Here is a 15,655-nt window from a genome sequence, read left to right as displayed (position 1 = left end):
TTGAATTGGCAGGGGAGTTGGGGGTACAGCCCTACCTGCTTGTCCACCTCACCTCCCCACCTCTCTCAGTCCTTGAGAGGCTCCTTGGAGACCCTAGTACCCTAGTACTCCAAGAATACAGTCTGACAACTTCTCATTACTCTTCAGTGTCTTTTCTTTTAGGCTATCAAATTTTAGCTGGTCATCTTTTATAATAAGGTCACCATGGTAGTTGAACGGGAAACATAGGCCTTTTGTTTCTTAACTACCTGACTGTGATGTTGAAAGCCAATTGGCTTAATGTTCTTCTGGGTCGACATGGGTTCCAGGGCTCAACAATGTGGGGTTACTGTCAGACCACGTCACTGGTCCGAGAATGCTTTCTTTTTTGTCAAGGGGGATGACAAATAGCAAAATATCAGGAACTTAGAAGTCACTTTTAATGGGTGACTCACCTGCTCGTTGACCCTTCTTTCCAGCTTGCGGAAATCTACTCATGTGAATGCATGAATGCTTGGGTTAAGACCCTTTAGAAAAGAAAAACTTTCAAAATCTAAACTCTGCTAAAATAAACCCACGTGTACTACCTAATTAGGAACGTGAAATAATAACATAATAATGGTAAAATATTTTCTTTTTATGGCCTGGAATCTCTTCATTGTCACTTCTAAATAAGTTAACATGAAAGTTAAGAATTAGAGATAACATAAAATTATTTATCATCATTTAATACCTTTTCTCTTCATTGAACTTTAAAAAAATCATTTTATTATTTTATTTACAGACAAGGTCTTGCTATGTTGCCCAGCCGGTATTGAGCTCCTGGTCTCACATGATTCTCCCACTGTAGCCTCCCAAGTAGCTGGGATTACAGTGTGAGCCACCACTCCCAGCTTTACTTAACTTTAATAACAAGCTAATCATTTAAGTATTTGTGGAGAAATTTACAATAAAAAATAAATGATGAAGTAAATGGTGGGTAAGAAGAGAAAATGCTGCAATAATTAGTTTATTTTTTTCCATAAGGGCATAATACCTTACCTATTTTTATTCTTGATAAATAATACATTGAGATCACTTATTTGATAGCACTTAGGAAAATCAGTATCTTCTATAGGCATTTTCCTTATTTTGGGAGGAAGGAACGGCTTAGGAATAATTTTAATTTACAAAAATCACCAAGATGCTTATACATATCATGGAAAAATATTTTATTATATCTTAGAAGACCTTTTAGTATATTCTTTAAAACCTTGGAATGTCCTGCTAAGTAACAGTGACCTAAATTTATAAAAGAGAATTCTACTAGTTATTTATAAAATAGTATAAAAATAAACAACTTACGGGAACAAAAGTGGGTTTAACCCACATGAGAGCTTCGATTTGGAGTATGGTTTGAATTTCTTTCCCAAGAAGACAGTGTGAGTGTGGTTTTCCAAAAAAGGCTAGTTGTGTTTTGTTTTTAAAATTGTGGAAAAATATGCATAATACAGAATTTACCACTATAGCGATTTTAAAGGGTAGGATCCTTCTGACTCTGAGAGGCCAAATTCCTCTTTGTCACTATTCTTTTATTTATTAATTTTTTTTCACTGTTCTTTTGTACTCAGGCTTAGATTACTAATCTCTCTCTCTCTTTTCTTTGGTAAAAAAAAAAATTGCCTGACTGGGCACAGTGGCTCATGCCTGTAAACCCAGCACTTTGGGAGGCCGAGGCGCATGGATCATTTGAGGTCAGGAGTTCGAGACCAGCCTGAGCAACATGGTGAAACCCCATTTCTACCAAAAATATAAAAATTAGCCGGGTGTGGTGGTGTGTGCCTGTAATCCCAGCTACTCTGGAGGGTGAGGCAGGAGAATCGCTTGAACCTGAGAGGCGGAGGTTGCAGTGAGCTGAGATCATGCCACTGCACTCCAGCCTGGGTGACAGATCAAGATTCCATCTCAAAAAAAAAAAAAAATGCCTAACATAAAATTTACAATCTTAATCACATTGTTGTGCGACTGTCACCACTACCCATCTCCAGAACTTTCTCATCATCTCATATTCAAATTGTATACCCATTAAACACTAACTCCCCACTTTCCCGTCCCCCAAGCCCCTAGTAACCACTCTTCTACTTTCCGTCTCTGAATTTGACTATTGTATGTATCTCATATGAGCAGAATTAAGCAATATGGATCCTTTTTTGTCAGTTTTATTTCACTTAGGATAATTCTTCAAGGTTTATTCATGTTTTAGCATCATCAGAATTTCCTTTTAAAAACTGGTAGTATTCCATTGTATGTATATACCACATTGTCTTTATCCATTTATCTGTAAACAGACATTTGGATTGTTTTCACCTTTTGGCTACTGTAGATGATGCTACTATGAACACTAGTATACCAATATCTCTTTGAGACCCTGCTTTCAATTATTTTGGGCATATACTCAGAAGTGAAATTTGATAATTCTATGTTTATTAAGAGGTTTGAAGCCTGATCTGGAATTGGTTTTAGCTCCACCTCCCGGCAGTGTAATCCTGAAGCAATATAGCCTGGTGGTTACAAGAATGAGGCAGAAGGTTGAGTGGTCCGGGTTCTGGCTTCACTGTGCCTACCTATTACTTAACCTCCCTGTGCTTCAGTGTATTTTACAGCTCAACTGTAAAACAGGAGAATAAATGTCTTAATCTTGTATGGGTCTTGTGAGGATTAGCTGTTATCATCCATTTGTTCCTTTGTTACATCTAAAATAAGGACCCACAAATGGCTTCGGGGGTCTATGACTCCCTCAAGGGTACATGTAAGTCTTTTTGTATAAGTGAATTTGTATACTTCTCTAAAGAGTTATGGTGGTTTATTTTTCCCTTTCTCAGTCAGATTCTCAAAGGGGCCCTGATCTATCAAAGGAGAAGAACCATTACTCTGAAAGAAGTTAGTGGCTTAGACTTTAACATCAAGTCCTACAAATGTGAGCTTGATTAAGCAGGTTTATAAAATATCCAATCATGTTTTTTGCATAAGGTAATCTGTGTGTTACCTTTGATTTTCTGTCTGAATTTCAGCCAAGGAAATTCCCTTGGAGAAATTCCCTTTCTGTTCCCAACTATTAGAGTGTTGCTATAAATGATTTTTCAAAATTCCAAATACAGAGTGAGATATTTAATTGACACAGACATTCAAAATGTGTGTGCATTAGTGTGTGTGTGTTTGTGTGTAAAATTTACTCTGACCTAACTTCGACTTTGGATAATCACTTCTTAGAACTTAATTTAATCAAGTGGCCCACAGCTTAATGTAAGACACCAATTTCCTTATTGTCCAGTCCTCTAAGTAGTATAAATACAACATAAGAGGTCTCGGAGGAAGACCAACGGGGCGCATCATAGGGAGAAAGTACAGTGATGGTTAAGACGTGCCCGTGAGGGCTGCAATAAAGCAACCCTGTATTTTCAAAGAATAATATTGTGATGATAACTCTTCCTTCATAATTACCAAAGAGGTTCTCCATTGATGTGGTGTGGCCAAAACTCCCTTAATAATAATTATGCCTTAGATTTGCATACCACTTTTAACATTTCACAGAGCTTTCACAGGCTTTATCACAGAATCAGCGTGGGTTTCCTTGGCTTCCCCAGGGGCCTGCAGGTGCTCACTGCCATGTCTCCTACTAGTGGGGCAGCTTGGAAACCTGCTGCATTGGCACACCAGGTCAAAACAAGTAGCAGAGTGAAACTCACACCCTATGGCATGAACCTTTATTCACTGACACTAGAAATTCTTCTTGAACATTAGTGAAACAAAACTAGTTTGTAGTTATTCTAAATCCAGGAGTCCAGAAAAGAACATTTCAGGTCTCGCTGGGCCTGGTGGCTCACCCCTGTAATCCCAGCACTTTGGGAGGCTAGGGCAGGCAGATCACAAGGTCAGGAGTTCAAGACCAGCCTGACCAACATGGTGAAACCCTGTCTCTACTAAAAATACAAAAATTAGCTGGGCGTGGTGGTGCGTGCCTGTAATCCCAGCTACTCAGGAGCCTGAGGCAGGATAACTGCTTGAACCCAGGAGGCGGAGGTTGCAGTGAGCAAAGATCATGCCACTACACTCCAGCCTGGATGACAGAGTGAGACTTGGTCTCAAAAAAAAAAAAAAAAAAAAAAAAGAAAAGAAAGAAAGCATAAAAGAATATTAGAATATTTCTGGTCTTAGAAGTATCCTGGATCCCACTCATCGAAGTCCATCCAACAATATCTGTTGGCTGTCTATTAAGGGCCAGCATTGTTCTAGAGGTGGGGATGCTGCACTGCAGTTAATCACTCAAAGCCTTCACCACCAGAGAGTTTACGTTCAAGTGGGGAAAGAGAGACAATAGCAAAATAAACAAACATATGCGTTGTGTGTTAGCTGATGAAAAGTGTGAGGGTATGTTTAAGAAGCAGGCATTGTTGGGGAGAATGGTAGGAAGGGAAGTTCCAGAAGGAGCTTGGAGCCCAGCTCCATAGAGCCTTGTGCTTACTGTAAGGAATGTGGCTTTTACTTAGAGTGAGGTGGGGAGTTATTGGATGATTTGAAGTAGAAGTATGATGTCACCAAATTTGCATTTGAATAGCAACACTTGGCTGCTGTGTTGAGAACAGATTGAAGAGGGCATGGGCTGATGCAGAGTTAGCTACTGCAATAGTCCAAGTGAGGAAAAGGGTGTTAGTGCCTTCATGTTGCTGTTTAGTTAGAATTCACCCCTGCCCTAAGAAACTGCTGACCTGATTTTTTAATACCATTGATTAGTTTCACAGGTTCTAGAACTTCGTGTAAGTGGAAGATAAATGAGTAATGGAGAGGAGGGGATGGAAGGGATATGTGAGGGCAGGTTGTGGAGCGAAGTGGGTATAGATTCTATCACCAGGGAGGAGGGATACACTTCATTATGTCTTCTTTCGTTGGTTAGTGGCTTGCAGGATATTTTGAGCAGCAGAAAACTGTTAACTGTGTGGGTTAGGCTGTATGATGTAACAGAGTCTGGGGCCTCTTAGACAGCTGATCAGGAATGAGACCTGCTGGATGTCCTACCTTTCTTACCCAGGGCCGCCTCCAAGGGCTTGGTTCCATAACTGCAGTCTATGGTGGTGAGAGGAGAGGGCTGTCATGGTGCTATAGCTTCCATCACCCTGCCTGTATTTGAACTCTCCCCTTCTCCATAAGCCATTTTCCAATAAACCGAAGAGTATACGATTAATCTAGTTTGCTATGCTACTTTTCATCCTATTGGTTACCCTTTACCCTCACCCAGCAAACCATACATAAAGCAGTTTCACACCTATTTCTACATTGATTTAATCTCTTTCTCCTTTAAACAACTGAAAAACAGGGACAGTAAATGAATTTTTGAAATAAGTTAAATTCCCCCATAATTCTGCCACATAGCTGTTATTATTTTCATATATTGCCTTCATTTTTTTCACAGTTGCTATTTTGTGTAATTTTGGAATCAGTTTACAAACATTCTGCATTCTTCTTTTTTCACTTTTGATAGATGTTTCATATTAACCAATAAGAATAACATTTATTAGTTTATCATGTCACCAAGCAACTATTTATTTTAAAAGTCTGAACTAGTTTTGATTACCTAAAGTGATTACCAGTGGATGAAAAGACTACGGGCACAACATCAAACCTTCTAAACAATCAGAGAGCCTATTACAATACATTTTTTAAAATTTTATGTAACTGGCCGGGCGCGGAGACGCACACCTGTAATCCCAGCACTTTGGGAGGCCGAGGTGGGCGGATCACCTGAGGTCAGGAGTTTGAGACCAGCCTGGTCAACATGGCAAAACCTTGTCTCTACTAAAAATACAAAAATGAGCTGGACGTGGTGATGCACGCCTGTACTCCCAGCTACTCAGGAGGCTGAGGCAGGAGAATCGCTTGAACACAGTGGGCAGAGGTTGCACTCAAGCATGGGTGACAGAGCAAGGCTTGAATATAGTCTAAATACAGATCCCTGTCCTAGTTACTAAGTATAAAAAAATGAATAAAATATTAGTCCTGTATTAGTCCTTTGTATTTTCTGTACCAAGATGAACCAAATTGCCGAAGTGTCCACAGTAAACAAAGATAATTTATCACACAAGCAACATGTGGCATTGTTATTATGGGAGGGAAACAAGCGTTCATACTTGCACAATCTGATTTGCTACTAAATAATAGTAACTAAGAGATTTTTCAAGAAGCAGTGGACATTTAGCCTGCCAGTATCCGTTTCTGGTTCCATAAAGTCAGCATTTTAAAAAAGGAAGCCTGCGATTTTCTTAGAGAAAAAAAACACTTAACTCACTTCCAAGCAAATGCAAAGTAAAATGTGCCATTAAGCCTTGTAAGGGGTCTGAAGGCTCTGGTTTATAAGGGAGTCAGGCCATCGAGAAAAGTGTTCAATGGTTTTTCATACCGCCACTGCCAACTCCCCTCCTAGATTCAGTGTAATTTGGTGCAGGGCCACAACTGCATATGGCCTTGAGGTATGTGCAGTAGCTCATAGTCAGCAGGAGGTCAGGGAGAGGTTTGAGGGGCCAGAGCTGTCGAAGGGCGCTGGTTCAAGGTCAGCGATTCTCCACTTGAGGTGAAATTAGGTCAAAATGAATACCTGGGGGTATCCTAAAGAAGAAAAGTGGTCAGAGAAGAGAATCCCACAGGTGTATGTAGAAGAAGCAAAGGGTGGGCATGGTTATAATAGTGATGATAGTGGTGGGCCACTCTAGGGAGGTGGAAAGTGCAAACCACTTGGAATGGAGGTATAGACTGGATGATTGCTTGTGTATCAGCCTCATGTATGTATTTTTATACCAACCAACCACAGCATCTCTTTCTGTCCTCTAAACCACTTCCTATAGCCATCACGTAAGTTCTCAGTGGATTAACATCCTGCCTTTATACCTTAAGAGGGCTCTCAACTTGGGTAATCTACTACAGATCTATACTTTCTTGTACTTAAAAACAATAATGAACCAGGAGTATGGAAATAAGAAACGTTTCTGCTCACTTACCTTCTCCAGTGCAGCTTGAACAGCTGACTCGCTTTCTGAATCCAGGGCAGACGTAGCCTCATCTAAAATCAGAATCTTGGGGTTTCGAACTAAGGCACGAGCAATTGCAATCCTCTGTTTCTGCCCTCCACTCATTTGAGCTCCTTTTTCCCCTACCAATGTATTAAATTTCTAATGAAAAATAGGAAAGAAGCACAGAAACAGAAGGCAGCGTGATCAAATGGTTAGAACAGGAAATGACAATCCCAGTTGTGTTTTAATATCAGCTTAATCAGTACTTCAGCCTCTGGGTGCTTATGTCTTTTGATTTGTTCTTTGTGAAAACAAACCGCTGTAAAAAAAAAAAAGAGCCCAAAGAAGAGAGGACATAAGAAAAATTTGGCTAGGACTAAAATAAATTAGACCTCATTATAATCAAATGTATTTAGAAAAATTAATAATAATTTAAACTAATGTCCAAATCTCTTTTAGATATTTTTAGAATGCTTTGAAATCTTTAAAAGAACCACTGTAATACAAATACCTATTTTCTGCAGTGTTTATTAGCAATTTGGTATGTTACCCACAATTTCCTTCCTGGATACTCTGAAAAACAGCACGAAAAAAAATTGCTACCAAAACAAACTTTCCCCTAAAATGTTTTTTCCATCTTGAGATACTTTTTAGGTGTTCTTTTGATTTGTTTTAAAATAAATTTATCTTTAACAAAGTAGATATTTTGTCTTCCATATTTGTGGTAGGGGTAACTTCTAGCACCCAGGAAACATGGCTAGTAATATTCTACTGGGTTACGTCCCTGATTCAAAGTTTATTTCTTCATGGAGATAAATGTAAGTATTCTTTCTAAACCCTTAATTTCTAGAGATTGATCTTCACATTTAAAAAATCAGGCTTTTTGAAGAAATTTACACACAATAAAATGCATCCATTTTAAGGCTATAACTCTATGAGTATTGACAAATGAGTACACCCATGTTACCACTATACCAATAAAGATATAGAACATTTCTGTAGCCCTAGTAAGTTTCCTTATGTCACTTTTTCAGTCAAAACCCATACCATGCCTGCAGATACCGCTGATTTGATTTTTATCACTATACATGAATTTTCCTGGATCTAGAACTTTATGTAAATGAAATCATACAGTATGTACTTCTTTGGCTTGTTTCTTTTACCTAGCTTAATGTTTTTGATATTCATCCATGTTCTATCAGTTGTTCACTCCTATTTATTGCTAAATAGTGTTCCACACAATGAGAGTTTACCTTGGGTTGCCAGATTTAGCAAAAACAAACAACACACAAGAAAACACAAAGCTGTTACATTTGAATTCAGAAAAGCAATGAGTTTTTTTTTAGTATAAGTATGTTTTATGCAATATTGCTAAAAAATTATTCATTATCTGAAATTCAAATTTAACTGGGAATCCAGTATTTCATCTGGCAACTCTAGATCTATCACAATTTGTCCGGGTGTGGTGGTTCACACCTGTAATCCCAGCACTTTGGGAGGTTGTGTTGTGTGGATTGGTTGAAGCCAGGAGTTTGACACCAGCCTGGGCAACATGGTGAAACCCTGTCTCTACAAAAAATACAAAAATTAGCCAGGTGTAGTGGCATGAGCTACTCAGGAGGCTGAGGTGGAAGGACTGCCTGAGCCTGGGAGCCTGGGAAGTCGAGGCTGCAGTGAGCTGAGATTGTGCATTGCACTCCACCCTAGGTGACAGAGTGAGACCCCATCTCAAAAAAAAAAAAAAAAAGAAAAAAGAAAAATTAGATCTATCACAATTTGTTCATTCAACTGCTGATGAACACTTAAATTGTTTCCTATTTTTGGCTATTATAAATAAAGCTGCTATGAATATTCATGTACAAGATATTTTTGTGGTCATGTTTTCATTTCTTTTGAATAAATACCTAGGAATAGAATGCTGAGTCATAAGTGTATGTTTAACATTATAATAAACTGCCAAATTGCTTTCTAGAATGATTGTACTGATTTCACTTTTATTTGAATGAATGAGAGATCTAATTGCTTACATCATCACCTAAAGTTACATTTGTTAGTCTTTTTAATTTTGGCCATTCTAAGAGTGTAAAATGGTATCTCATTATCGTTTTATTTTAGAGTTCTCTGGTGACTAATAATGGTGCATATTTTCAATGTATGTATTGTTCATTTGATTCTTCTTTTGTAAAATGTCTGTTCAAATTTTTGCCCATTTTTAATTTCTATTTTTTGTCTCCTCATCAAGCTATAGCAGTTCTTTATATATTCTGGATTCATGTCCTTGTCGGACATGTATATTATAAATATTTTTTGTGCTCTGTGTCTTGCCTTTTTGTTTTCTAAATGATGTCTTTTAAAAAGGAGGTTTTACCTTTAATACACTCCAGTTTATCTTTTTTTTTATAGTAATGCTTTTCAGTCTAAGAAACTTTTGCCTCTCTCAAAGTTACAAAGATTTTTTCATAAGTTTTAATTTTTGAAGTTTAAGCTTTACAATTTTGGTACAAGGTCTATGGCAAATTAATTTTTGTGTGTGATGTAAAGTAAAGGTCACATTTTATTTTTTCCACAAGGATAACCAATTGTTCCAGCACCATTTGTTGAAAAGATATTTCTTTCCCCCACTGAGTTCCATTCGCCTTGTCAAAAATTAACTTAGTAGATATTTGTGAATCTATTTCTGGTCTCTCTGTTCCATTGTACTGATCTATACAACCATCATTATGCCACTGCCACGATCTTAATTGCTGTCTTAAAATTAGATATTTAGGTCCTCCAGCTTTGGTCTTTCTTTCAAAATTGTTTTGGCTATTGTTGGTCTTTTGAATTTCCAAATAAATTTTGGAATCAACATGTCAATTTCTACACATACACATAAAAACTGGTGAGATTTTGATTGATAAAGCACAATATTTATATATCAACTTGGAGACAATGCAAATCTTTAAAAATATGGAGTTTCTAAATCAATGAATAAGGTACTTTCTATTTCTTTAGATCTTTTCATGTCTATCAGCATATTATAGTTTTTACTAGAAGACTTGCACGTCTTTCATTAAATTTATTCTTAAGCATTTTGTCTGTTGATGCTTTGTGAATATTGCTTTTTATTTTAATTTCATTTGTAACTGTTGCCGTTATTTAGACATCTAGCTTTTTTGGGGGGGCTGAGGGGAGGTGCGGGGGAGCAGAGTCTTGCTCTGTTGCCCAGGCTGGAGTGCAATGGTGCCATCTCAGCTCACTGCAACCTTTGCCTCCTGAGTTCAAGTGATTCTCCTGTCTCAGCCTTTCGAGTAGCTGGGATTACAGGTGTGCACCACCACGCCCAGCTAATTTTTTGTATTTTTAGTAGAGACAGGGTTTTGCCATGTTGTCCAGGCTGGTAACAAACTCCTTTCCTCAAGTGATCCACCTGCCTCAGCCTCCCAAAGTGCTAGGATTACAGGACTTTATTTCAAAAAATGCCCAGCTGTTTATATTTCCTTATTAACCTTTTAATGTCCTTAGAATCAATAGTCATGTACCTTCTTTCATTCCTGATACTGGCCATCTCTCTTCTCTCTCTCTCTCTTTTTTCAGCTTTGCTACAGTTATACTTTTTTTTTTTTTTAAATCTTTTCAGTGAACCAGCTTTTGGTTTCAGTAATTGATGTTTTTCAGTTTTTGGTTTTACTGATTTCTACTGTAATTTCTATTTACTTAGTCTTGCTTGTTTTGGGTTAATTTGCTCTTCCTTCTCTAGTTTCGGTAGGTGAAAATTAGGTTTGCAGGCTGTAGATCTTTTTTCTTTTCTGAAAATAAGCATTAAATACTATAAGTTTCTCTCAGAGCAATACTTTAACTATATCTCACAAATACTAATACATTGTAGTTTCATTTTGATTTAGTTCAGAATAGTTTTTCATTTTTCTTGAAATTTCTTTTGTGAGATATATATTCTTTAGAAATATTTTTTGTGATTTTTCAAATATTTATGTAGTTTACTTATATTATGGTCTGAGAACATATTTTCTATGTTTTCTATTATTTGAAAGAGCTACAGTTTTGTTTTGTTTGTTTTGATGGCCCAGAATATTGTTTATTTTAGAGAATGTTGCATGTGCACTTGAGAATGTATTCTGCTGTTGTTGGCTGGAATGTCTTATAAATGCCAGTGAAATCTAGCTGCTTGTTAGTATTGTTCATCTATATTCTTACTGATATTCCACCTGCTTGTTCTATCAAGCACTGAAGGCCTCAACTAAAGTTGTGGATTTGTCTTTCTCCTTTCAGATGTATCAGTTTTTGCTTCATGTATTTTGAAGCCCTTTTCTTAAAGAATAAACTTTTAGGATTATGTTTCTTGCATACAGGCCATATTTTTCTGTTTCTTTGCATGTCTGGTTTTTGTAAATGATGTACTGAGTACTGTGATTGTTGTGTTGAAGAGACTCTGAGTTCTGTTTTCTTCTGAAAAAAAAAAAACAAAAAAAAACAGTGCTGATTTTTGTCTCTAGTAGGCAACTCAAGCACTGACTGATCTTGAACTTGTGCAATCTTCATTTTAGGTTTCCTTGGGGTGAATTTGTAGAAAGCCACATAACTTGGCAGAACACAACCTCCAAAACCTCTCTTCTCTGACCAAGCATCCTGTTATGGCTTGGTCTCAGGGTTTGTTAGGGCAGGTAGATCTTACTCTAAGGTGTGGTCCTGACTCCTAAGGTGTGGCTTTTTTGGTGTTTTAGCTACTCGCCTGGGGTGTTGAAAAGGTGTTAATGTGATCTCTCCATTCCAGCTGCGCTGCACTTTCAACACCCCCGCAGCACTGCCTGACTTCTATCCAGTGTTCCGCTTGCAGCTTTATGGCTGCCACTCTCTGGTGAGCCTTGGGTAGGTAGTCTTATCCTCAGACAAGGATTCCTGAGGGATGCCCATACAGACTGGGCTTCTGCCCCTGCCTCATCACCACAGGTGATTTCTTATCACCTTTCCAGCTGCCTAAGCTGCCCTGAAATTTGATCTTTGCCTTTCAGCTCAGAGTTCCCAGACAGAATTCATGGAGTACCTTTATGAGATTCCTGTCTGTTAGGAATCAAGTCTTTCATTACCTCTCATCCAATGCATGGAAATGACTGCCCTTGGCCTCATATGTTTTTTCCAATTTCATGGTTGTTTATGAGTGAAAGGCTAACCAGTATCAGCTAATTATTATACATTAATTTTAAAATCTGTGTATATTATAAGGGAAGTAATGTTATACATTTTTTTTTACAATAGCTTTCCCCAATTTTTTACCTACCTAAATTAGCCACTTCTGGAACTTTCATTCATTATTGTGTTTCCTCATTTTTCTGGTTAGCTATGGCTGTGGAATTTAGGTTTCATCATGATAAGCTACTATCTTTAATTTTTTTTGGTTATATCTTCTGAATTTATTATTAGATTTATAGCAAGGGACATCTTTGTGTAGTATTTGGCTTTTGGTAGAAGCAAGTAGTAACTTACAGGGTATGATTTAAGAGGCATCAGAAAGCTCCCTAATTCTAAGTGGGAAATGAGAGCATTGATGTTTTAAGGAAAGGAAGTCATTGAAAGGGGCAAAACATCAACAAAAGGAAATGTGTGTTCCCAAAGATTTAAGAAGCACCTTAAATCTTTAATGATTTTGTTGGCCTAAATATGTCCTGATTATGATCCTAAATAATGGGGACAAGAGACAATTACTGGCATAACAAATTTTTTAAATTAAAAACCAAGAATAAAATTATTACAATCCGTCAAGTTTGGTTTGTGAAATATGCCCATTAAAATAAACATTTCTGTTATTGTGACCCTCTGGGATGGTGGAATTTTATATGTATTTTAATTGCAAATCTCATCCTTTCATATGTCACAAGGTGCTCCCCACAACAATTTCAGGTGATGCTGAGGATCTAATACTTCAGGAAATATTTTTTAAAAAAGGCTTTACAGCACCCCATTAATTCTACATACCCATTAAGATCTCATAAGTCTGGTTAGCAATAATTTTAGCTTACTATATTGCTTTCCAAATATGATTTCACTCTTTTGGGGACAATATTGCTTTCCAAATATGATTTCACTTTTTTTTCCCATAAATTCTCACTCTGTTGCTCAGGTTGGAGCGCAGTGGTGTGATCTCAGCTCACTGCAATCTCCACCTCCCAGGTTCACGTGATTCTCCTGCCTCAGCCTCCCTAGTAGCTGAGACTATAGGTGTGTGCCACCACACCCAGCTAATTTTTTTGTCTTTTTAGTAGAGATGAAGTTTCACCATGTTGGCCAAGCTGGTCTCAAACTCCTAACCTCAGGTGATCTGCCTTGGCCTCCCAAAGTGCTGAGATTACACGCGTGAGCCACCGCACCCGGCCTGATTTCACATTTCTTATGCAATGTTAGCTTCCTGTGCTTTAAAAAATGATCATAGTTTTTCTTGTGGTTTGTCACAGAACCAATCTGAACATTATGTGTATGACTTTCCCACTCTCAGCCACAAGATGGCCTTGCAAATAAACATTTTAGACATAATTTCTCAGCTTGGTCTGATGATTTTGTTTCATATTTCTTTGTTATGCTCTAACATATCTTTCATTTTTTTCTTTTTCAATTGCAGAACAAAATATGATTCTTTTCAATCTGGCCTTTCAATGATGCATTTCTTCTTTTGGTTGTTTCTATGCATTCTTCTCTACAGATGTTTCATACAGGAGTGTCCAATTTTTTGGCTTCCCTGGGCCACATTGAAAGAAGAATTGTCTTGGGCCACGCATTAAATACACTAAAATTAACAATAGCTGATAAGATTTTAAAAATCACAAAAAAACTCATAATGTTTTAAGAAAGTTTACAAATTTGTGTTGGACCTCATTCAAAGCCATCTTGTGCCACTGGTTGGACAAGCTTGTTCTAGGACAATCCAGAATTTAATCACACCCCTACTATTCTGCATCAGTTGTTGTTTCATTACCTTATATTAGAATGTTGCAGTGCTGCCACCATAAGCTAAGGACACAGGCTGCACAGTGTACTCACATTAGGAAACTCCATGATAAAATCATACGCATTTGCTTCCCTTGCTGCTCTCTCCATCTCTTCATCAGTCACATCATCTCGTCCATACTTGATATTGTTACTGATGGTGGTCCCGAACAAAACAGGCTCTTGACTAACCACTCCAATATGGTCTCGATAATGCCGCACATTTAAAGCTCTGATGTCATTCTCATCCACCGTGATCTGCCAATCCAAAGAATGAACCATGTTGTGATGCCTTTTACTGTATTGATTTTAGGGTCTTTCATACTAGACCAAAATATAAGCTGAGAAGTAGCATATTTTAGAAATCAAAGACTGACTATATTTTGATAAAATATTTCTAACATATATATTGTCCGTAGACTTTTTCTGGTAGATGAGCACCAACAAAACTGAAAAAGAATAATTGGCCTAAAACCTTGCCAGATCATCTGATTATCTTTATTCTAAGATCCACAAGTTAGATATTATAAAGATACATACTCTAGTTTCTGCAAATGTTATTATGTAGACACATACAAAAAACTTCAGTTTTGGATGTGACCCTTACACTTCTTCTAGGAAATAGCCGCCATTATTTCAACATCTCACACCTCTGCAAAGACAAAAGTGTCTCCTATTCATTGCTATACATGATAATAAGTGACCTCTGGCTTCTCCACAGGTGGTGCCATTGCCAATTACCCCAACATATTCCAGTGACAGAAGCCAGGGTTTGGTAATTCTAACTCATAGAGTCTCTATTTCTTACCAACCCTTGTTTTCTGTCAGGGCATGGATATTCTATGCAACTCTTTTATACACATAACACTCATCTAATAATTTATGTAGTCATATGGGTCTAGGATACTCCAAATGAAAACTATGAAGTAAAATTTAAATAAAGCCAGGCTCTAAGGGAGTAGATTTTCTTTTAAAAATAACTGTTGAAACTTTGAACAGAAGCATGAAGAATTAATCACTTTTGTATATCACTGTCTTATCTTCTATGCCACTTACAAGGCGGAGAAAGTTAAATGCAACACTGTAAGCTCCAAGAAAAAAAAAAAAGAAAAAGAAAAGTGGAGATGTTTTCTACATCATTCTTCTGGGACAAACTTTGAAATTCTTGATAGGTGCTGGGTACAGATGTTAATACGCTATTTTTTTCTCCACAACATTCCCTCCCTTCTAACATACTATGTAGTTTACTTATTTTTTTATTGTCTGCCTCTGATTATTAGGATGTAAACTTCATGAGGGCAGATTTTTATCTGTTTTATTCACCTAGGTATTCTCAGAACCTAAAACAGTGCCTGACACATAGTGGGCTCTAAATAAATATTTGCTGAGTGAATGGATACAAAGGAAAGAAAACAATATGGCTTCTCTCCCAGCTCTACTGTTGAAAATGAAAAGTTACAGAGCTGCCAGCCCTGCGGTGTTTCCAGATTCCATTAGGTGGACTGTGCATGGTTTTGCTAGCTGCACTTACAAAGCCATCATCCGGATCATATAACCTCTGCAGAAGATGGACTACCGTACTCTTCCCACTGCCATTGGGACCAACCAAGGCGACTGTCTCTCCAGACTTAATTCTGAGATTCAGACCTTTCAGAATCTATTGG

At 37.5% G+C, this 15,655-nt stretch overlaps 1 protein-coding gene across 1 annotated transcript in view; it reads right to left on the bottom strand.

Annotated features, from left to right (window-relative positions):
* Nucleotides 1-15,655, bottom strand: part of ABCB5 (ATP binding cassette subfamily B member 5) — a 130,891-nt gene that overhangs the window by 87,882 nt on the left and 27,354 nt on the right. The window contains exons 11-13 of the mRNA XM_009452745.4: nt 15,523-15,648; nt 14,046-14,249; nt 7,005-7,175 (exon numbers count right to left, since the gene is read on the bottom strand). Of these exons, the coding sequence (XP_009451020.4) occupies nt 7,005-7,175; nt 14,046-14,249; nt 15,523-15,648 (501 nt within the window). The remainder of the gene's footprint in view (nt 1-7,004; nt 7,176-14,045; nt 14,250-15,522; nt 15,649-15,655) is intronic.

This window comes from Pan troglodytes, chromosome 6 (genome assembly GCF_028858775.2).
Source record: "Pan troglodytes isolate AG18354 chromosome 6, NHGRI_mPanTro3-v2.0_pri, whole genome shotgun sequence".
NCBI lineage: Eukaryota > Metazoa > Chordata > Mammalia > Primates > Hominidae > Pan > Pan troglodytes.
Note: the sequence above shows the minus strand (reverse complement) of the source record. Positions and strands in the feature narration are given on the sequence as shown.